Source organism: Girardinichthys multiradiatus, chromosome 9, assembly GCF_021462225.1.
Source record: "Girardinichthys multiradiatus isolate DD_20200921_A chromosome 9, DD_fGirMul_XY1, whole genome shotgun sequence".
Lineage (NCBI taxonomy): Eukaryota > Metazoa > Chordata > Actinopteri > Cyprinodontiformes > Goodeidae > Girardinichthys > Girardinichthys multiradiatus.
Window position 1 is genome coordinate 15,779,019 of NC_061802.1, and position 23,946 is coordinate 15,802,964.

The following is a 23,946-nucleotide window of genomic DNA, read 5'->3' on the forward strand; positions in this document are numbered from 1 at the left end:
AGGAAAATGATGGAAACTCCTCATTTGTTTGTGTACAACTATTTAAAACTAGTTACAAAGCATCATTAGTCAAAACAAGATGCAAAAAATACATACTTGTGCCAACTAAATTATAATGCTGGCAATTACTTTATCAATGTTTGTACAACTATTTCCAATTTGCAATATTTACAATTAGTAACAACTACTATTTACAAAAGGCTCAGGGGTCACAATAAGACACAAATTATTTGATCTACTCCATTTCAGTCTGCCTTTGGTGGCTTTTAGGGGAGGATCTGTGACTGTCGAATTGGCCACGGGAGCATGATCAGCTGATCTGCCTGACTCAGTGGCGATCGGACCTTGCAGGTGTGAAGCACTCCCCATTCCTCTGCTTGGATCTTGTCATCTTCCTTTTTATGCACCCCCACCCCCCCTCCCAACCCCCTCTTTCTTAGATTCTAGAACAAAGGATTGATCCATCAATTCATCGTCAAATTCCTGACTGTCGCCTCAGACTTGAGTCTCTCTGAATGTACAGCATTTCTTTTACAGGGTGTTGACATTAGCTACAGGAGTTGGACAATGAAACTGAAACACCTGTCATTTTAGTGTGGGAGGTTTCATGGCTAAATTGGACCAGACTGGTAGCCAGTCTTCATTGATTGCACATTGCACCAGTAAGAGCAGAGTGTGAAGGTTCAATTAGCAGGGTAAGAGCACAGTTTCGCTCAAACTATTGAAATGCACACAACATTATGGGTGACATACCAGAGTTCAAAAGAGGACAAAATGTTTTGGTGCACATCTTGCTGGCGCATCTGTGACCAAGACAGCAAGTCTTTGTGATGTATCAAGAGCCACGGTATCCACCAAGAAGGACGAACCACATCCAACAGGATTAACTGTGGATGCAAGAGGAAGCTGTCTGAAAGGGATGTTCGGGTGCTAACCCGGATTGTATCCAAAAAACATAAAACCACGGCTGCCCAAATCACAGCAGAATTAAATGTGCACCTCAACTCTCCTGTTTCCACCAGAACTGTCCGTCGGGAGCTCCACAGGGTCAATATACACGGCCGGGAAGCTATAGCCAAACCTTTGGTCACTCATGCCAATGCCAAACGTCGGTTTCAATGCTGCAAGGAGCGCAAATCTTGGGCTGTGGACAATGTGAAACATGTATTGTTCTCTGATGAGTCCACCTTTACTGTTTTCCCCACATCCGGGAGAGTTACGGTTTGGAGAAGCCCCAAAGAAGCGTACCACCCAGACTGTTGCATGCCCAGAGTGAAGCATGGGGGTGGATCAGTGATGATTTGGGCTGCCATATCATGTCATTCCCTTGGCCCAATACTTGTGCTAGATGGGCACGTCCCTGCCAAGGGCTACCAAACCATTCTTGAGGACCATGTGCATCCAATGGTTCAAACATTGTATCCTGGAGGCGGTGCCGTGTATCAGGATGACAATGCACCAATACACACAGCAAGATTGGTGAAAGATTGGTTTGATGAACATGAAAGTTAAGTTTAATATCTCCCATGGCCTGCACAGTCACCAGATCTAAATATTATTGAGCCACTTTCGGGTGTTTTGGAGGAGCGAGTCAGGAAACGTTTTCCTCCACCAGTATCACATAGGGATCTGGCCACTATCCTGCAAGAAGAATGGCTTAAAATCCCTCTGACCACTGTGCAGGACTGGTATATGTAATTCCCAAGACAAATTGACGCTGTATTGGCCACAAAAGGAGGCCCTACACCATACTAATAAATTATTGTGGTCTAAAACCAGGTGTTTCAGTTTCATTGTCCAACCCCTGTATTTACCATTTTTAGAAAAGTAACTGGCGAGGGAAGACGTCAAGGGGTCTTTGGATTGCTGTCAGTGAAAAGCTTGCTTCTAAAGACACTCCAGTAAAATCTGGAAAACTGTTGGCATAAGTTGCAGTCTTACAACTTCTTATATCTTCGTAAATGTCTGTCAAAATTTAAATGTGCACTCCAATATTTCAGTAAAACATTGGGTATATTTGTTTCAATACGAACAATGTTTCTTACTAGCATTTATGTGTGTCCACCCATGTGTGTGTGTGTGCACATGCTCATACCTCCATGTGTGTATGTAGGCGTGCGTGCTTATCCACCTGTATGTGTGTGTACTTTCCTCGGCCCAGCTCAGGAGCTAACAGGTGAGGAGAAGATGCCAGCGAGCATCACCGAGGAGACAGACATTGATGCCGAAGATCTGGTCCAGGTGCCGACGGCCGAGGACTTAAACCTCAACAGAGGAGTGACCGATCTTGATGCCACTGCCAAGACACCTGACCTAAACCAATCAGAAAATAAGGTAAATCACCCCTGTAAATGTTTTATTACACAAGGGATTGTGTGACACTTGATGTTTAAAATGTTGACATTTTTGAATAATTTGTCATATTATGTATTTTCTCTGAAAATGCTTGGATTTGGAGTTCAGTAGATAAGCACCAGCCTTTATAACAATACTAACGCAGCTGCCCATACATGTTGAGTTAAAATCAGTTGAGAGAATTGTACTAAACTCTGGCAGAACATCATCGTGTCAGGTCAGGCTGACTTTAAAGTGTACCAATTCATAGCCAATCCTCACTCAGTCTTTCACATCAATCATTACATTTTTACAAGACTCGTTTGAGACTTGCAAAACCATTTTCTTAATTTGTACTTTTACTTTGGCACATGTGGTACAGAAAATGTTATAAGAACACCTTGTTATTTAAGAGAGGACTGCTGTAAGAAACAACACCCTCATAGATTGTAGCATACTAGTGGAATCAGTCATATAAAGTGAACTGATAGGGCATGGGCAAATTCCTGAGCAAGAAGTCACCTTTTTTCCACTTGGTGTTGGGCTTTTATTGCTGTATTCACAGTGTATGGTTCGAGGTAACATCTGCAAATGTCCGTAGAGCTTGAAGGTCTTTATTTTTGGCAGAAGGGGTTCGGCAAGTTTTTAAGCACACAACTCTCATGCTGAACTCTGCTGCTTAAACCACAAACACATTTTCCTTGAAATCTGGCACCATTTAAACAGGAAGGAACAGGCTTTCCAAAGGCATATGATTTATTGCAATTAAACAATGTTACCAAAAAATGAAAAATATTTTATCAAATACTAATTTCCTTACTTTTTGTGCTAGGATTCAATCAGCTCAGGTTTTAGAAAATATATGAGATTAACATCAGGTTTCTGGAATATATTTTACCACAGCCCCAATATCAACCAGATTAGAAATTTGTAGACAAAGCCTGAAAGTGAGGTCTATCCTAGGAGACCATCCACTTTAAATTAACTCAACTAGTTCTGCAATGAAAAGTGTTTAAAAACAATACATCCACAATTATGCCATAAAGTTGTTGATGGTTATAAAAAGAATGTAATTCAAATGTTGAATGTTAGTGGTATTATAACACATGGAAGCCACTGGGAATGACGGCAACTGAACCAAAAAGTGGTATGCCACGAAACATAATATAGCATGGTCAGCAAATGCTGAAGTTCGTAGTGTGCAGAAGTCAACAAAATTCTGCAGCGTTAATAGCTACAGACCTCAGTTTACAAGAAGTCTTCCGATTTGCTCAAGAAATGTGTGCAGACAGCTTAATAGAATATGTCAAAGCCTTACATTACCAAGTGCAATGCAAAGCTTAGGATGCAGTTGAGCAAAGTATGTCATCACTGGACTTTAGATCAGTAATGACATGTTTTCTATACTGATGAGTCATATCTCACTGTCTGGCAATTCAATGGCAAGAATTGGCCATTGCGTTTGGCAGTTGCCAGGGAAACTGTACTTGCATGACCGCATTTTGTCATGTGCAAAGTTTGGCGCAGATGGGATGTAGTTTAGGAGTCTGGCTTGGCCTGTTGGTTGCAGTGAGATCCTTTCTCACCAAGAAATCTTTGGTGATTTTATGTTCCCATCCTTTTGAGAACACTCAGTGAATGACCACTACCTGTTCCAATATGAATGCACATGAAAGCAAGGTCCATAAACACATAGGTGAGTGACTTTGGTATTGAAGAAATTGACTGGTCTGTACAGAGTCCTGATTTCAACTTGATAAAACATGTTTGGTATAATTTAGATTAGACTTGTCCAACATCAGTGTCTGACCTCACAAATGCACTTTTAGAAGAAATGGTCAACTTTGACAATAAACTAACTCCCAACCTTTGGGGAATGCCTTCCCAGAGGAGTTGAAACTAGAGAGCTCCAAAGCATGGGCCAGCATCATAGAAAACCCTATAAAGTAAGAACTGGATGTAACTTAAGTTCATACATGTGTGCAAAAAATGAGAAAATACTTATGGCAATATTGTGCTTTTCTGAAGTTCCTATGGAAAACAGCTTTTACTTCCAATAGAAGAAGCCCTTCAGTGAGTTTTAACATATACACACCCCATACGTTATCTCTCAACAGCAACCCAACCTATTTTAAGTATTTTGGATGAACAGTTGCTAATGAAATGGGAAAGGAACTTCATCCACAGATTCCTTAATTGATTGGGAATAAGATGTTATGTGCTTGTAATAAACCGCTGTTAAAACCAATCCAGTTAAAACCATGTCTGTGTTTGTATGGGGCATGTCTGAAGAAATAGCTCTCACTTTTCAACTGCTGTCTGCAGCATGTTGGCATCTGAGCCAAGAAAAGTTATCCAGTGCATGTGTTTGTGTTTGTGTGGCCTCATAGTGTAAGAGATTTGATACAGCTCCGTCAGACTGTCTGCTCTCAGGCCTTTGGGATCTCTTCACAAGCATCTATTTAAAACTAGGGAAATGTGTTCTGCACCGTCGGGAGGTTTATGAGCACAACTGTGGGGCTCAGCTGGCAGAGCAGCATAGTAACGTTTGTTTACTTGGTTTGTTTACTACTGTAGTTTAGCAGGAGGGATTTGTGTTTTTGATCAAGGTGGGAGTGAGAAGATTAAAATGTGCGATGAATATATTATGCAACTGTGTGCCTTGAGAATTTTTCAGCATTTCACTATTTAGAGATCTTGTCCTTATTTTGTTTCTCATTGTTTAAGTTTAACATCGTTATATTTTGAAATATGCATGTGTGTTTTCAAACTTTTTTGACCTCAAAATGCTGATTTGATCAAAGGCATCAACATGTATTCATGAAAATACCAAGATGCATAAAAAAGTGTGTTGCAGGCCTAGTATGTAGCAAGTTAATTCCATGCCCTACTCATAGTTTGAATTTTTTTGGTTTGTAGCTTTCAGTTATTCAGTTTATGGTTTAGTTTCTGGAAACATGTAGTTTGAGTAGATCTAGAAAATGTTTAGTATGATACTGTTCGGTATTTTGTCTCTAATTACTGGTTCCTGAAAATGGTTCCTGTAGTGGAAATGCACATTAAGGCTGCGAGCAAATTAAGACTGGGGCAGAGGTTCAGCTAGACAAGACAGCCGGAGCTAAAATGAAATGGTTTAAATCAAAGATCACGGCTAAATCCAGTTGAGAATTGGTGGAAATATTTGAAAACTGATGTTTTCAGAATTCTTCATGCAAGTTAACAGAGTTTATCCTCATTTGCAAAGTGCTGTTGGACACTTACCCTGGAATGATTGTGTAATTGCAGTGAAAAGTGTTTCTACAAAGTATTGATTTAAGGAAGCTGTTGAGTTCTTTGTCATGCATAATTTTTTGTCCACTTCATGCGTCCTGCTACTTTTTGTTGGACAATCACAAAATCTCTGTAGAATGTTTGTGATTGTAAGTGTAAAAAGGATTAAGGTGTATGAATATTTGTATGTACTACTTTATATGCTTTTTTTTCTAACTTGAAGGGTCACTAAAGCAAGACTTCAGGACGTGTTTTAAATCCCAACTCAGTCACAAAACTGGGCTCATGGGCTGTTTAACAGTCTTTCAATATCATTAATTCAACAGTTATGAGACCTTTTCCTTATAGCTCTTGATCGAAAGCAACGTGCCGTGAAATCTATGAAATGAGCCCTCGGCACTGGCCTCAGCTTTCAGGTCACTGCTAGAATCATGTGTCTGTATGGGATGCTTTGTCTTCATTCTGTACATGCAACATATGTCGGCTTTCAGTTTTTTTTTCTTCAATACATTATAACCTTGACAGATTTAAATAGAAGCATGCCAGGGCACCTGTAGGAATGTATCTGTGAGTAAGACGTATGTGTGTTTGCACGTCTGCTGTGCCTTTGCATTAGCAGCCATTTATATGCATTTTCAGCTGTGAGGAGAGGATTCGATTCACTGCAGGGGCTCTGTGGAAGCTCATGAAAGGGAAAGCAGCCTCCGAGTGTTAAAGTTCATTCTCTTCCTGTCAGCTCCCATTAGACTGACAAATCCCTCAGCGGCCCACGTTCAAACAGTCCCAGAGGACTTAGAGAGCGCACATCAATCCTACCTTTCATTTTGCGTCCGTAGATTGAGTCAAGGTATTTTATTTTTTCTGTGGACTCACCTTCGGGATGAGGCACAGTATTACTAAAACACAAATTTGAATGCCAAAAGTCAAGCTTAGAGATCAGTGCATTTTACGCATTGCAACAGCCCACACTTTGTTCTGACAAGAGACACATGCTTATTGATTGCTAAAATATCAAGTGAGCACTATGCAGGCAAAAGAAAAGCAGCACATGACACATAATGTTAACCTGATGTTAAAGCAGAAAATAGTTTTTTTTTTTTTTTCTGACATGCTAACAAAAAATAAAATCGCATAATACTTTAAGGCCAAATCCCATAACCTCTATCACTTTGCCTAATCCCGCCACCTTACAACTTACAACCCAGGGGTAATGATTGTCCTGATTCATTATTTGGGTTAAGGAGAGGGACAACTTGGTGGAGCTACTGTATCTGGCCCCAGGCGCAGAGATGTTTTAGAAATGGACTCCAGAGGTTTATGAGAATTTTTTCTAGATCTAGAGATTCCCCTATTAGGTTTTATAGACTATTTGGATTTTCTTTTCTTTTTGACCTTCTAAACAATCCAAGTCATTTAAGAATATGCATCCAATTCTTATTAAAATCACTGTCAATCACATGTTTCAAAATACTCAAAACTATTAGATGGTCAAAACTGGGTTGCAAAACCTGTCCCACTTAACTCACTCACCAGTTACATTCTGGTTTTTATATCTATTTTGTTGACAGCAATAGTTTTTTTTGTTTTTTCAAACAGAGGTTTCAGCAGGACAGCCTTATGCTTTTAATGTTGTATGTGACTTACAACATTTAGCTGGTCTTCTGTTAGGTTACATTTTACAGCTGACAATGTTTTCATTCAATGCATGTTGTGACTGTACTGTTAACGGAAAATGCAGAAGTCTCCAGGTTTTGGTAGAATTAGCATCTCTGCTAATTATACAGTTGTTCACCAGCAATAGATTTATTTTTAGATTAGGATTTGTAAATGGAAGAACTCCAAATTGTAGAACAGAACGAGAGAAAAGGTTTGTCACATTTTTAAATAATATTACTGACAACTGACATCCAATTGATTTATCAAGAGAGTGTTCTGTTTTCAAATAGCATACTTTTACCTTTGCCGTGGTGTCTTACAAAATAAGGGCCAAGTGGTCACTCAGGGTCTCAGCATACCTTTAGGGAATAGCAAAGGGCCTCGAGTGAAAGCAATCATTTTCCTTCAGTGTGATTAAAAAAAACAGAAGGCAAGTGTGCTCGTATTTAAAGTGAGGCTGTACAACAAAAGCTTTTGCTAGGTTTTGCCTCTGGCCCACTTTAAGCTGCTGTCAGGCAGGTGTAAGCTCTCTGATGTATGAGAGCATCGCTACAGGCAGGCAGGCCTCCACTACCAGCACTCTTTCCCCGTCTTTTCTTCCCATCTCATCATTAGTGTGCCTTGATGGATTTAGACCGAAGGATGGCAACATTAATTAGCAGGCTTTCCCCGGCAAAGGCTCGTAAACTTCTCTTGTCAGTATTTTATTTGGATGGCTGTAATACTTGTAGGGAAGTCAGAGGTGTTAGGTGATGGTACGAATTCATGTAACCACTTTAAATTAATGCAGTCATCTTGGTACTTATAAATTTAAGTGTGTATTGCTGAGAAGTTATACAGCCCATTTGCTCTTCCGCATTAAAAAAGGTAACTTGGCTGTCTTGGGCATCTTTTTAAATACATGGATGCCAGGTACAATGGCCTGGGGCACACCCAGGTCACTCTGTAAAGATCATGCCTCAGGGCAGGTTTGGAAATGTCTCAATGTCCCTGTTAATGGCTGGAGGAGTTGGCTGAGGAAATGGTGATGTGGGCTTCTCTGCTAGATAGATGCCTAGATTGAACAAGCACTTTAGATATGAGTAAAACAAACACTTCCCTCGTTGTTTTACAAACATTGAAAGCTGAAATCTGGACTTTGTAAAAACAGATTGAGCTTATTTTTGCTTTTAATTGCATTGTTGTGGTAACATTTGTGATTGAATCCTAAGATTTTCTCCATATGTTTATGGTATTTAAAGTAGAATATATGCATTTTATAACTACCTAGAAATGTGTGTAAAGTTCAATTAATTGTTTAGTGATAGAGCATCAGTGTCTAAGACTTACTTACTGAAACCCAGCAGACGACCAAAATAAATTACCCTTCTATATATGAACTAACACCTATGCTTGGGATAAAAATAATATAGAAATTATTTAGTTTTGACATTGTACATCATTTAGATTCATACAAACAATGCGGTTGAGTTTTTAAAACAGTTGAGGGACAGATGAGATAGTTTGGACATTTCCCACTAGGAGAACCCGGGGCCAACCCGTAACTATGGAGGACCGATCCTGAGAAAATTAAAAATAAAAGCAGAAATATATATATTTTGTTTTTCCTTTTCCTTACACTTGCGTTTTCATCAAGAAATGTAAATGTTTTCTTTGTCCTTTTCCTTACACATGCCTTTGTTCTTTTTACATTTCCTCTTTTCTCTTTTTCCTTTACCGTATGCATTTCTGCTTCATTATGCAAATGAGGAGGGCTGCCTTCTTCTCTCCAGCTCCTCTCCTATTGGTCAATATACAGGAAGAAGGAGGATCCATGTGCAGGCCGAGGGTGTGTCCCAATTCAGGGGCTGGATCCTTCCAAGTGCGTACTTGTGGGCTGATTACATCACAGTGCGGCGCGTAAGGTCTGTCAGATGCTGCCGACAATTGTGTCCTTCTTTTGCCCGATTTGAAGGATGACTTGTGATTCATTGCGGGTCAAACCGTTTTGGACAAACAGGGGCAGCCATGGCGGACCACTCTGGCAAAAGCTGTGAGTAAACTGTGAAAAATTACACTTTCTGTGACACAAATGAACTTTTACAATGTTTTTAGTGCAGGAATATAACTGTGTAGACGTGAAAAATCTGCTTGATTTATCAAGACATCGCTTAGTTTCAAACATGCTCCGACGTGTTCGGAGTTTTCCGCTCCCACCGTAGTAACTCCCGGCTTGCCTCGCCAGCCCTACCGGCGGTGGGGCGAGCTAACCCGGTAGAGATCTGACCGGACTATGGGCACTGAGCTCCTGCTGCCAGTCATCACAGTGAACGTTAAACACAAGTGATTTCTAACAGTTTATGTTATTATTATTTTAATGTATTGTGTCATTTGTTCATGTAAGTCGATTTGACATTACAGGTGATATTAAAGTTAACCTGAATAAATGGACGATTTTATGTAATCCTACCGTATCGCTGGAGAGTGTGATTGAGAATAAATAAGCTTTTAAATATTCATTTTTGATGAAGAAATATGCTATATGTGTTTTTAAAAGTATATTTATAATTCAGCTAGCATTATAATTTGTGATTCCAGGTACAGCTGAAGAGAAATACACTTTCAAATGCAAGCAAATCTCAGTAAAGAAGTGAAAAGTTTGAAAGAGCTTGTTTTAGGCATTTGCATAGAAATATTTTAATATGTTATGCAATTTAAGACAAATGTAAAATTAAAAAAAAGACTTGTTTTACACTGATATTAAGCAAGATTGGTTTTTGTTTTGTAGTTTTTATTGTTTAGGGACAAAGGAGCAGACGGGCCAGTTTATTAAGATCAGGGGTGAGAATGAGCACATTTTTCCTGGAGCTAAAAACTCAGCCACCGTGGCTTGGAGGTACAATAACAACATTCTTTGCAGTCAGTTTCTGTCCAGTTTCAAAAACTCCTATCTTTCTAACTTTCATAAATATCCATCCAGTGCTTAACACTTCTTTTGGTTTTCCCTCTTTCTTTTTGCTTGTTTAGGACAATTCTGGAGAAGATGGTCCAACAGGGGAAGGTCACCCCCTTGCAGGCCAAAAAAAAGTGGGACAATATGAAAAAGAAATATAAAGTTTGTTCAGAACTTCTCATGTCATGCACAAATAAAAAATATTTCTCAAAGTCTTATTGGTTTCTCTGTTTAGTCAACTCTTTTTTTCTTCTAACTTTAGGATTGCAAGTATCCAGGGTCAGGAGAGGGAGTCAGTGAAAAGCCCACTGCTGCTACTTGGCCCTGGTTTGTCCTTATGGAGGAGGTGTTGGGTCAGAGGTCTTCCACAACACCTCCTGTCCTAATTGCCTCCATCCCTGAGGACACTCCAGGGCCAAGCGGAGCAGTGGGCAACCAGATGGAGAAGGAAGACAGTGAGCCAGCAGGAAGGGGTCAGAAAAGAAAGAGGGACAGAGATGATGAGATGATGGATTTGATCAGGGAGGAAATGAGGGCACAGAGAATGGACAGACTGTTTTCCATCTTAGAAAGAATGGTACCAAAATAAGGAGCTATATAAGAAATAATATTAAGTTTTATCAGATAGTTTTTAAAGTTTTAAGGTGTTCTAATAAATTTCAAAATTGTTTTTGTCACCAATGTATTTTATTTCCATTTGACCTAACAATACATCAACTTCATTTAAATTTCTAAACAGAGTTTATTTTGAAAATTACAAATAGCATTTCAAACAGAATGTGGAAAAAAACAACATTCAAACAGATCAAGATTACAAGACAAAAGGCATAAAATAAAACTATGTACAACTATTTACAATGGCGACAGCAGGATCACCCTGAGTGACCGGTTCCTGGAAAAACCTCTTCAACAGAACAAAGAGGCAGATGTCTTTCTGAACAGAAAGTCTCTGGCGGTGTGGCTAAATCTCTCACAAGGTCAGAGACATGGATTGGATGCTGCAAATGAGACTTTTGGTTAGTCTTTCTGGATGGTGAGCGAAGCATCACACAGGTGGTCTGCAGATGTTTGTGATTCCTCTTTCCGCTGTCCACGTCATCAAGTTTAAAGGGCTGGCTGGACCACATCACTAATCAGGAATGTAATCAGGAATATGCAGAATTAGAAGATGGTGCTCACAAAATATGACAATTGGTTATACCCCTCAAACATTAATCACATCTATAATATTATACCAGCCTGTATACCCATGGTGGAGTGTGTGTATATATATATATATACTGCTGAAAAAAAGTCCCTCTCCTGACCCTGGATACTTGCAATCCTAAAGTTAGAGGGAATAAAAGAAGAGTTGACTAAGACTTTGAGAAATATTTTTTATTTGTGTGTGACATGAGAACTTCTGAACAAACTTTATATTTCTTTTTCATATTGTCCCACTTTTTTTGGCCTGCAAGGGGTTGACCTTCCCCTGTTGGACCATCTTCTCCAGAATTGTCCTAAACAAGCAAAATGAAAGAGGGAAAACCAAAAGAAGTGTTAAACACTGGATGGATATTTATGAAAGTTAGAAAGATAGGAGTTTTTGAAACTGGACAGAAACTGACTGCAAAGAATGTTGTTATTGTACCTCCAAGCCACGGTGGCTGAGTTTTTAGCTCCAGGAAAAATGTGCTCATTCTCACCCCTGATGTTAATAAACTGGCCCGTCTGCTCCTTTGTCCCTAAACAACAAAAACAACAAAAAACCCATCTTGCTTAATATCAGTGTAAAAAAAGTCTTTTTTTAAATTTTCCATTTGTCTTAAATTGCATAACATATTAAAATATTTCTATGCAAATGCCTAAAACAAGCTCTTTCAAACTTTTCACTTCTTTACTGAGATTTGCTTGCATTTGAAAGTGTATTTCTCTTCAGCTGTACCTGGAATCACAAATTAAAATGCTAGCTGAATTATAAATATACTTTTAAAAACACATATAGCATATTTCTTCATCAAAAATGAATATTTAAAAGCTTATTTATTCTCAATCACACTCTCCAGCAATACGGTAGGATTACATAAAATCGTCCATTTATTCAGGTTAACTTTAATATCACCTGTAATGTCAAATCGACTTACATGAACAAATGACACAATACATCAAAATAACACTAATATAAACTGTTAGAAATCACTGTTTAACGTTCACTGTGATGACTGGCAGCAGGAGCTCAGTGCCGATAGTCCGGTCAGATCTCTACCGGGCTAGCTCGCCCACCGCCGGTAGGGCTGGCGAGGCAAGCCGGCAGTTACTACGGTGGGAGCGGAAAATTCCTAACACGTCGGAGCACGTTTGAAATTAAGCGATGTCTTGATAAATAAAGCAGATTTTTCACGTCTACACAGTTATATTCCCGCACTAAAAACATTGTAAAAGTTCATTTGTGTCACAGAAAGTGTAATTTTTCACAGTTTACTCACAGCTTTTGCCACTGTGGTCCGCCATGGCTGCCCCTGTTTGACCAAAATGCTTCGACCCGCAATGAATCATGGGAAAAGATGGACCGCGAAGGATACTCACAAGTCATCCTTCAAATCGGGCAAAAGAAGGACACATTTGTCGGCAGCATCTGACAGACGTTACGCGCCACGCTGTGATGTAATCAGCCCACAAGTATGGACTTGGAAGGATCTGGCCCCTGAATTGGGACACACCCTCGGCCTGCACATGGATACATCTTTTTGTATATTGACCAACAGTAGAGGAGCTGGAGAGAAGAAGGCAGCCCTCCTCATTTGCATAATGAAGCAAAAATGCATACGGTAAAGGAAAAAGAGAGACGAGGAAATGTAAAAAGAACAAAGGCATGTGTAAGGAAAAGGAAAAAGAAAACATTTACATTTCTTGATGAAAACGCATGTCTAAGGAAAAGGAAAAGCAAAACATTTACATTTCTTGATGAAAACGCATGTCTAAGGAAAAGGAAAAACAAAACATTTACGTTTCTTAATGAAAACGCATGTTTAAGGAAAAGGAAAAACAAAATATATAAACATTTCTTGAATAAAAAGCATGTGTAAGGAAAAGGAAAACAATATATATATATTTCTGCTTTTATTTTTAATTTTGTCAGGATCGGTCTTCCATACATAACATGCTGCAGGGGCTATTTATCCTTTCTGGTCCTGTGATTCCCTATGAGTAGCTGGATGGTGTCACCGTTTGAATTTACATTTTTGGACTGTGAAAGATTTTCAGTGTCTGTGGAATGATTAAGGGTGAAACTGCAAAGCCTTTGAGTAGAAATTTGCTAAATCTGTCAAAAAAGTTTTTTGTAAGGGTTTATTTGTATGATATTCTGAGATAGAAGTGGGATGGCAAATATTATATTCTTCTTTGAATCTGGAGTGATCATCAAAGGTCATAACTTTCAATTCAGTCTTTCAGACAAACAGAGAGAGATCAGCACTATTATAAGGTTGTGCATTTCCTCTCAGCCATGAGATCGCTGGACTACAAAGTCTAGAACATACAAGCACATCACAGTCCTTCTACTGCATAGAAATAAAGTTACACTGGAACTCACAAGTCTTACCTATGTGGCATTTATCCAGTAAAATTGAACTGAAAAACTAATAAAAACATGATTGCATATCCTTGAACTAATACCGTGTTAAAGCTGGTTTTGATTCAATTTCAGCATTTAATCTTCTTTGCCATAGTTCTATAAGCATGCTGCATTTTGACTGAAATCTATCAGATTTGGCTGTAGTCTCTTGCCACAGCCTTTACCATGTGACGCCACATATTTTCTGTCAAATTTAGTTCTGAACTCCAAAACCTGACTCTGACTTCATGTTAGAAGATTTTTGTTGAATTTTGCATCTGCCTGCACTCATTGTTATGCTGAAAAATAAAATCCTCCTCCCTCAGCTTTCTGAAAACGAATTATTTGAAGCTAATCATATTCTCATTCACCTTATCGAAAAGCTGTTCTTTTTGGTGAAAAAAGTTTTTTGTGCAAATTATGGAATTGGTGTTCAAAACATGAAGTCTCAGACCATAACACATTTTTTTCAAGTCTGAATGTCTTCTTTAGAAGAAAAGGGAGAATAGAGAATACTGGAAAATGTTGTCAAATTTAGAATTCAAACGGCCCTTTTTTGGAAATTCTTGCTGCTTCCTTAGTGCGGATATCAGCCTCCTGGGGGCCTCCTTAAACTGTTTTCCCTTCACCTTTTAAATTGTTTTGGAGAAATGTCCAGTTTTTTGAGTGTATTTTATAGTGGCTTTAGCCATAGGGTGCAAATCTAGAAAACAGAACTAGTACAGCTGAACTTCATTTCAGCTGTGCTAGACTGAGACTTATCTTTTCAACACTAAAGCAGGCAATAAAAAAGAGGCCCCTCAGCTCCTCCGACTGCAAGCTCAGTGGGGTTTTATGAAATTGTCTATTGAGCCTTTTTAGTAGAGGCACCAGCTCCCTAGGAAGTATGTCCTGATACCTTTTGAATTTGTAGACTTTATTTCTAAGTATGTGTGTGGGTCAGTGTGTATGTGTGTACATCTGTGTGTTTGCAGACTTGTAAAGTTGTTATAGAACCAAAACCTGCCCACTGCCAAGGACTCACAAGGCCGGGTGACAATGAAAATACTCAGTAGTTGTACACAGTTTGGCATTCCTCATTCTTGCATGGTTCTTAATCCATGAACTCTTTAAACCTGAGAATGTGCTCTTATGGCAGTTTTATTTCATCCTGTTGAGGCTGACCCATCTGAGCCTTGGCCTTTGTGCTTAATCCTATGTTAGGACATAAAAAAGGAGAAAGAATGTTATCTTATGTGAAAATAAAACTAAATGAGCTGAGTCTAGATTTTTTACACATTAAGTTATAGTACATCCTGGTGACTTTCCAAACCTTTAGGCTAGGTGTTGTTTTGTAATTCCATATCTTTATTACTACACAACATTTATGCCAATAATGTTGAAGTGAAAGTAAATCAAGGTTCATGAAGAGTTTTGTTTTCTTCAACCTTTAACAGTTTGGTTTGATTTGTGGTGAGAAGAACAGACCATGACAAAGTGTGTCTAATCTTTATTGCACACATTACCCAGTGCAGTAATTTGCTCACTGATGTTGGTGTGAATAGTTATTATGGTCAAATTGTCTTTATAATTTACCTTTTTTGTATTATAGATTATAGTAAGATATTTTATGCAAATGTATTTAATTACATCCTTGGTGGTTTTTTTTTATTATTCATCAGACAGCTTAAATTTATCCAATAGGTGTCAGAGCACCTTTATACAAATTAACATGGAAATGAATGCACCATTTAAAAAGTAATGAGTGGCTGTTAGGTAAAAAGTAAATTCCTAAAGGTGTTGGAAGAGGTAGTTATTTTCTGTGCAGTTTTAAGGCTTGAGACTGTGGAATTTTTAGAAAATGACCACCTGATGCTGGTCTGGAGATTGGAATTGTAAAGGAAATGATAAACCTTTTTCAGAAAAGTATGACTGCCCTGTTATGTGCTCTTTTTTGGTCAGCAGCAGATTGTTCAACGCTGTTGCCTGGGGAGAGGAAAATTAGGTTTTTATTGACCAGCAAACCCGAAAGGAGAAATGGTATTTTGGATTTAAATTCAACTGTAAATCCTTACTGAACTGTTATTCTGATTGTATATAAAATGAACTAAATCCTATAAAAATATTCATTATCATGTTAAGAATAGAGATCACTCACTGAAGTTGTCTTTTATAATCCTTATTAACATTTTTGGGGTCATTGATAGGGTCATGTCTTTGAAATGAGTGCCTTTGACTTGAGCAACGTAAAGGCACAGCAAAAATTAAGTAATTTCAGAATTGTGGTGCACTGTAGGTAAAGGGAAAGGAGCCAAATTACTCCATGCGTTTCATAAAATCAGCTAGGATGTAGGACCCAAAATCTGAATGTGAGTGAATAGGCAGGTTAAAGCCCACATTTCCTTTCAGATGTTTTCGTTTTTCAAGTGTTTTTATTGCCATTCTCTTTAACAACGATCCCAGGGACTTTAGTTAGAGTAGTCATTTTCTGACTTATTAAAACCAATACACATCGGCCTTAATTAGACAAATTTGCTTACAATTAATTATGTATGGTATTTAACAGAATATTTGTAGATTTTAGGTATAGTGCTGTAAAACCTTGCAGCATTAGTTGAGTGTTTAACCGTATAAAAATGTGTAGAACCTTATCAAATACAAAACTGGATACACACAAACAAAAGAAGAAAAAATGTGAAATGGAAAAATAAACAGGAAATAATCACAAAAATGAATTTTAATTATTTATTATTATACAACAGTATCAAAAGATAGATAAAAATGATTGTCAGTTAAACAAATCTAGTCTAAAAACTCGCTGAAAATCTTATTTACAATGTTTGCTTCTCTTTCCCTTTTCGAAAAAGACTAAGAGAAATCTGGGACCTTTATCTATTCATGAAAACAAGAAATCTTAACTAAATGGATCAAATGCACAGCTTCACTCTAAAAAGATCTTCTGTTCTGCTTTTCCAATACATTAGCTTTGAAGGTTAATGGCGTGTTATAAAGTTACTGACAAAGCCACCGTAGAATGATCCTATGCGCTTTTTTTAAGAGCCCTTGATAAAGTTGTAAATCTGTATCCGAGGCTGTCTGCAGTGAGGGAAGCCAGAACCTGACAAGACACTCTTCTAGCCTGTGTGTTTCCGAGTGTGCGTGGGAAGAAGCAGTCTGTTTGACAGTCAGGGAGCAGCTAGTGTAATCGGGGACGTGAGAGAAGAAATAACGACTTCCTTAAGCCGTCGTCATCTAGCTTTAGTTACCTTTCTTTCTAACGAACCCCTTTCTTAAGTAAACAATCTGAAAGATTAGATTTTACCTTGGTAAACAACATTTGAAAATGTTCCAGAGGAATTTGATTGTTGATTCTCATTTCAAACAGCAAATATAAAACACAGACGGAGAAGCTGTTCTTTATACACAACTCCTGTCCATCTGCTTTGGGAGTGCGTCACTGCTTGTCTTCGGTTTTTATCCTCGTTAAATATTCGTTTCTTTCCTCCCATGATCAAATGAAATGTCTGAATCAATGTTGACAATATACATTTTTGATGCACCACACGCTTAATGCAGTTTCTGCAGAATACCTTGCATGCAGTCTTCATTTGGGATTGCTATATATGGGTAAACTGCATGTCTGTAAATGTCCATACCTGTCTTGTCTGATTTGGAACAATGTTCAGAAAGAGTTTGGAAGCAAATATTTACCTAATATTATTTGAACAACATAAATTAAAAAAAATCCAAACATTTGCAAACATGTTGAAAAAGAAAATAAGTTGTTAGTGGTATATTTATTGTTTGCTTTATTAAAAGTTGTTATAGCTTGCTTTTGCATAGTGGAAATGGGACTGGTGAATTGTTTTCCCAAAACTTCCTTTTACACCTTAGAGAATCCATTGTCCATGTGTAAAGTTCAAACCTGAACTTTATGTTAGGCCCTTTGGTTCTGAGTAGACAGTATCTTATTTTATTTAAATTTTTTTGTTTGAGTTTTTTTTATTGATTTTAGTGGTGCACCGATTGCAGTTTTCTGGTTGTTCACCGATTACTGATCTTTAAAAAGCCTGACCTGCCAATTCCAATTTTGGCTGATACCGATTTTTTTTTTTTTTATACCTGAGACTGTCAGGAGTCATAAGGTCACAACACGCCTTTAATGTTATAATCTTATGATGTCAACAGTTGTGACCTGGACATGTGCAGACGTTACCTGGTGGGTGGGTCTATCAGTCAGCCCTCTTTCATGGCAAAACAAAAGGGGACAGTGGGTGATTTTCAGACTTTTGAGGAGGTAGATACGATCATTGGATAAGATCGGTTTTACATGTAAGTATCGGCCGATCACCAATCACCCAAAATTAAGGATATCGGACACAATTGATCGGCCGGCCGATCAATTGGTGCACCCGCAATCTCTTTAATAGGCCTTACAAGTAGTGCTGTGTGAGCTGTGAAACTGATCTGAACCGTTGCTAGAACTCTTATTATGTTTATTCAAAACCTGTTCATTTAAAGCTGGATGGATAGATTTCCAGGGCATTCTGTTGTTTCTAATAGATAATAGAATGAAACAGTTTAAAGATGTTTTTTCTATCTGTTTTACATCATCTTTTACTGCTTTCCCTGAAGCTCTGTATATGTCCGTTTCTTCCTCTTTCTCCTTAAAATAGATTTTTTTCCCGTGTCCACAGTGCCTGAAAGCCAAACCTGTAAAAGTATTTTTCTCTCTCTGTTACTCTGAGTGCTGACTCATCTCATTCACATTTCCACTTACTAAATCTTCTCAGATTGTCTGCCAGTACTGACAGCTTCAAAGCTTCTGCTGCAGACTTGTTAAACATCCTTTAGTTCACAGCCAAGATGTGGCTCAAGTGTCTCACAATAACTCAGAGGAAAGAAAAGGGGTTTTACAGAACTACTTCAACACAAAGGTTTCATTTCATCCATGATGACTACTCTATAGCTACCATTCACACATATATGCTTGAGTGTTTAAATATTTAAATCTGTGACAGGGGAATTTGTCAACATAATCCAGCTTGATAGATGTTTTCTGCTGGGAAATCTCGGGATCCTATCTAACGAATAAGTTCACAAGAATTTCATTAAAAAAAGATTTGAAAAAACTTTCAAAAAAAAGTTTCAAAGGCAAATGAAAAAAGAATCACCCCATTGGGGTAACAGGCAAGTCTAATCATTATCCTCAGCTCATACCTACTAGTACAGAAAGGTTATTGATGTGGACTATAGTGTTTCACCTAAAAACAGTGTGGAGGGAAATTACCCACCAACACTGAATATTTTGTTATGATGAAAGCTGCATCTACATTTAAGGAGCATTACCCAAGCAAAGCAGACTCTTTTTGAAGGACAATGCTCCTTGCCAAATTGTAAAACTTTACTAAACATCAGCTTGAACTACACTCCTGCACCATTTGCCCAGCCTCCAAATTGACCATGTTCCAAACTGATTGAGCATCTACAGAAAGGCCACCTTCACACTGGATTGAAACTGCCCTACAGCATTAAACATTAACCTGAGTGTCTTAGAGGCATGCTCTGGTGCATATTGAGAACACAGCAGGCTTCCTAGAGTGAAAAATCAATTAGTGAAGCATACTATTTAATTTTGTTGTATTTTTGTATGCAATGACAATTAGGACTTCAATTTAAGTCAATCCAATCCACAGAGGTTCTCTAGGGAGTTTGTGATTTTGATTTCATCATGGTTGCATCATATTGAGATCCTGCGTAAGGCATTCATTCTATGGGTCTAGTGCAAACCCGCCTAGCTTGGTTGTTGGAGAGTTTGTAGACTAAATTGGCCATGCTGGCCTTGTTGCTGGCCTTGTTTCAATGATGCATCCAAAAGAAACCCACAGAGCAGCTACAACAAACAAATAAGTACTGTGCCACCATCAAGCCCTTTACACACAGTGAGAAATGATATGCACTGCACTCCCCACTGAAATAAGTCTTTCAGCTAGAAGTCTGCTCACCTGCAAACTGTGGCAAGGTTTAGCTGTGCTGGTTGCTGTGAGATCTAAAGGAGAGGGGAAGTTTTTAGGCTACGTTGTCGTAAGCGTGGGGGGATAGAAGGGTATGATTGTTTAAATCCTATCGGATAAATTCGATAGGATTTAAACAAAAAGTTTTCAGTAATTGTAGTTGCTACACTTTGATAAAACAAATTCAGGCTTTAAAGCCTTGGTTTTATTGGCTCTCCATAATAATAAAGAAAAATGCCACATGATCCAACTTCGCCATTCAAAGTTACCATTACCATGGCCTTGATGCCATGCAGCGCTACAGAAACCCCCTTGTCTTGCATCCTGTCTAGCTGCTGGTTGCTCCTTCTCAGCAAGGCTCACACTGAAATTGGAGGTGCGGAAACCTCTCCCATATATAAAGAAATTCTGAGTAGATAAAAGAAACACCCCAGTGCAGACATGATTGCCATAGTAGTAGCTTTGCAGGATGGCAGACACTGACTTATTTGGTCAGTACTAAAAACTGGCAGTATCATGATTTTCAATCAAGCAATTTTCAAATGGCCCTATGACTGTCTTAATGTGGTGTAAAGCATTCAAAACAGTTTGAACTAAAAGACACACAACTAATTAGGATCTCATCCTGAGTTCTGTGCCCAAATGTTCGGAACTGTATTGGTAGCAGACATCGGAAGCTATGTGGTACTCGACGTTTAGTTTTATTGTTATGATTAATTGGTGTCTGTTCACAGAAAAAAAAAGACGCTATCCGGTTGTGCTGTTCCCTTCATCATGTCCCCAGCCTGTCAGGGCGGATAATTAGCCTCTACTAACCTGAAAGAGCCATCTCTGACAGACCATCAGTCATTTACCCATTCCTTGCAGAGTTGCGTCTGTGTGTTTATGTGTGTGTGCAGATGACTGACAGTGTGTTGCCAGAAGGTGCTTAAGGAGCGACAGATGTTAATGCAGCTTCTTGCAGGTTCCTTAAGGCAGGCCAAGGTTTTACATAGTTGTCAAGTTGTCATGCTGACTCTAGCTAGAGTCACAATTCAAGTCACTTTGAAGCACCTGTTCTTTCCTTGTTAGGGATGGGACTTTGTTGAGATTCAGTCAGCAACATGCACAAAGTGTGTAGGATTGGCTGCCATACAGCGTCATAAAAAAAATGCAGAGAAAGCAAAAGTAACATGCTGCAATGACCAGACATTACAGTGAATCATGAGCAAAGCAATGTGCTTCTTGCATCCATGGATAGAATTATGTTCCACGTTTTGAGCTATATTCATAAAAGCCAATTCTAGCTTTAAATGCAAAAGTTTATGGAATTGCTATAAATTGTTAGACTATTTTACATTTTATTTCTTATCCTTATCCTAAGCTTCAACATTCACCAAAAAGGCTCTTTCTTCCAGCCACATAGGTATTGACACACATGCCATTTTCTGTTCCTGTAAACCCATCATAATTTTATCTGAATATAAGATTCCTAAAGTTATATTTATATGGACATATAAAATGTATGTTTAAATGTCTTACAGTGGCCCTCTTATTGTGATGTAAAATAGACTATGATAAATTGAAACAAAGATTGTGAGAGGCAAAAATCTAAAAAAAACAAAAAACAAACAAAAGTACAAGAGAGCCAGTGTGAAGATTAAGAGCTAACTTATTTTATTTTTTATCACAATGAGTACAAGCATGTGAAAGAAAACCTTCACCAATATTCATGTTATGGAATGGCCTACCCAGAGTTCAAAACTAAATCTGACACAAAATAGCTGGGGTCACCTGATGAGGGAGAGGAACAAGAGATGTGCTCACTATATGAACATTTTGTGAGACAGTAGGAATATATTACCAGTTCAAGATGTTAGGCTCCTACCAAAGAAGAAAACAAATGATTAAATTACATCAAAAGATGGTTTAACAAAGTTTTAATTTTAGAGCTTGTACCCTAACTATTTGAATTGTTTTTAATCTAAGTTGTACATTGTCTCATTAAAGGTGGAAAAATATGTGAAATTATTTATCGCTGCCTTTTTTTTTTTTGCCTGAAAATCCTGGCATTTTAATTGTAGTGTGTAGACTTTTTATTTCCACTGTATCCATGTGGCTAATTAAGGCATGGGTGTTTTAAATCATATTGATTAGTCAATATTCACAATGTTTTAGGCTTGTATTCTGCAGAAACCCTCTGAGATAACAATTTGTTCTAGCTATAGTGTGACGGTTAAGTGATGGAAAGAGCACAATGTGCAAACGAAAGATTTACAACTGTTAGGTTACATGGCTTGTTCTCCAAGGTATTTTAGTGATGCTATTGGATGTCCTGTTATTGATTCATTAATGATTTCTGTTTTGTCTTTCTAGTCTTAGGTATTCTCAACTGCAACTTTTTGCAAGCGTTTTTTAATGTGACAGCAGTTTTTGACCTACAGTAGGTGTCAGTATGTAGCATTTTACAATATTCTCCTGTTGTTTAAGGTTGTCCTGATAACAGCATATTATTTTTTGTTTATTAAACCACTTACTGTACCTGAAAAACTCAATCTCAAAAGACTAACAAAAAAGAACCAGTTTAAACATTTTAATAGAATCTTTAGACACTTTGTTATGATACACCTCCATATTTTCTTTTAATTTCCTGCTAAAATGATGAACAAAAAAATAAAGATAACATAGTTTGACAAACAGAAGATTTAATTTTTGCACCAACCTAAATCCCTAACAGCTATTAGCAAAAAATGTTGCACCAAGCGATTATTAGGACATGTTACACAATATGTGGTCATTATCAGGTACGAGGAGTGAGTAGAAAATGTGTTAAAAGCAGCTACAATCTTAAAAATAAAATAAATTGCTTTCTCATACTAGACTCTCTAGATCAGTGGTAAAAATTATGTGTTTTCTTCCTTCTATCAGGCTTTTGAGGAGCCATCTCTTCTGATGTCCAGTCCCAGGATGCTGCTCCCAGCATCAGGCACATTGCCCCCTGGGGCCCCATTGTCTGTCCACCACCAGATCCAGCTGCTCCAGCAGCAACTACAGCAGCAACAGCAGCAGACTCAAGTTGCCGTAGCACAGGTATGGTTATTTCTTTATGTTCCCCTAAAAAAAATTACATGGGGACGCTATAATCAAGGGGTGCAAGAGCAGTCACAATAACCTTTCTTCTATGACCACATGTTTACTTACCGTATTGCTGATAGACTTTAAAAAAAACAAAAGAGAAAGCAATATAAGATATGACATTATCTTACCATCAGTTCCATATAGCTGGAACATCTGCAGTTAAAACGATTGATAAGTTGGGTCAACTACCACTGCATCAGTGACAGAGTTTGTGCTCAAGAAAACCTCAAAGGTAAGAAATGTGTGCTTCCCTCCTAACATGATTTGCCGTGGCTTTGAGATTCAAAGGCTCTTGTATTAAATGGCTTGTTCATACAAATGTTTGTTGAGCTTTGTACCTGAATGTCTGTGAACAAATTGCTGCCACAACTGACAGCTCACACATTCAGTGTGACCAGGCCTATACATAAATGTCATTAATTATAAAAGAGAAGATGCCAGAGGTTGCTGCTCACTGGCAGAGATACTCGTGTAAATAGTTTTAATGAGTCAGAGCTTTGGCACATGAAAGGAAGTGTTTCGCCTCCATTTAACTGGTTTAAATTTGTGTGGATTTTTTGCTGAGGTGGTTGAGTCTGACCTCTGGCCATTCATCATTTAGCAAATGACTTCAAGTTTTGTGAGCTGCTGTAAGAGTTTACCTCCACACAACATCTAAAATATTTTATATGTTGCAATAATTTAATCCTTTTAAGGCTTTATATTAGGTTAACTACTTCTGCGTGCCATAAAACCAAAATTTATTTTTCCTCCGTAACAGTTAAGTAGTTAATAAACAAAGAAGTTATCATTTAACATCTGAGTGTTCAAAGCAATCTGTTGCTTATATCTTTTTTGGCTTGCCCCTTACCCAATTAAGCTAGATTTAAATAAGGAAGAAAATACAGAAAATAGGAATTAAAATATCTATTTTACAAATTAATTCCTTTATGTGACTTTTTTTAAATTTTACCTAGAAACATTTTGGGCTCTAATAGATACTATTAGATTACTGTGATACATTACTGTGATGCGTTACTGTTGATCATAAACCTTTTTCTTTTAAGTCTACT

General features: G+C 38.0%; 1 protein-coding gene across 2 annotated transcripts in view; it reads left to right on the forward strand.

Annotated features, from left to right (window-relative positions):
- LOC124873932 (carboxyl-terminal PDZ ligand of neuronal nitric oxide synthase protein-like) overlaps positions 1-23,946 on the forward strand; it is a 227,368-nt gene that overhangs the window by 153,714 nt on the left and 49,708 nt on the right. Inside the window, exons 7-8 of one of the 2 annotated variants that reach the window (XM_047374992.1) lie at positions 2,114-2,334; positions 22,685-22,846. In XM_047374992.1, the coding sequence (XP_047230948.1) occupies positions 2,114-2,334; positions 22,685-22,846 (383 nt within the window). The remainder of the gene's footprint in view (positions 1-2,113; positions 2,335-22,684; positions 22,847-23,946) is intronic. The other variant, XM_047374993.1, reaches the window with a different exon arrangement.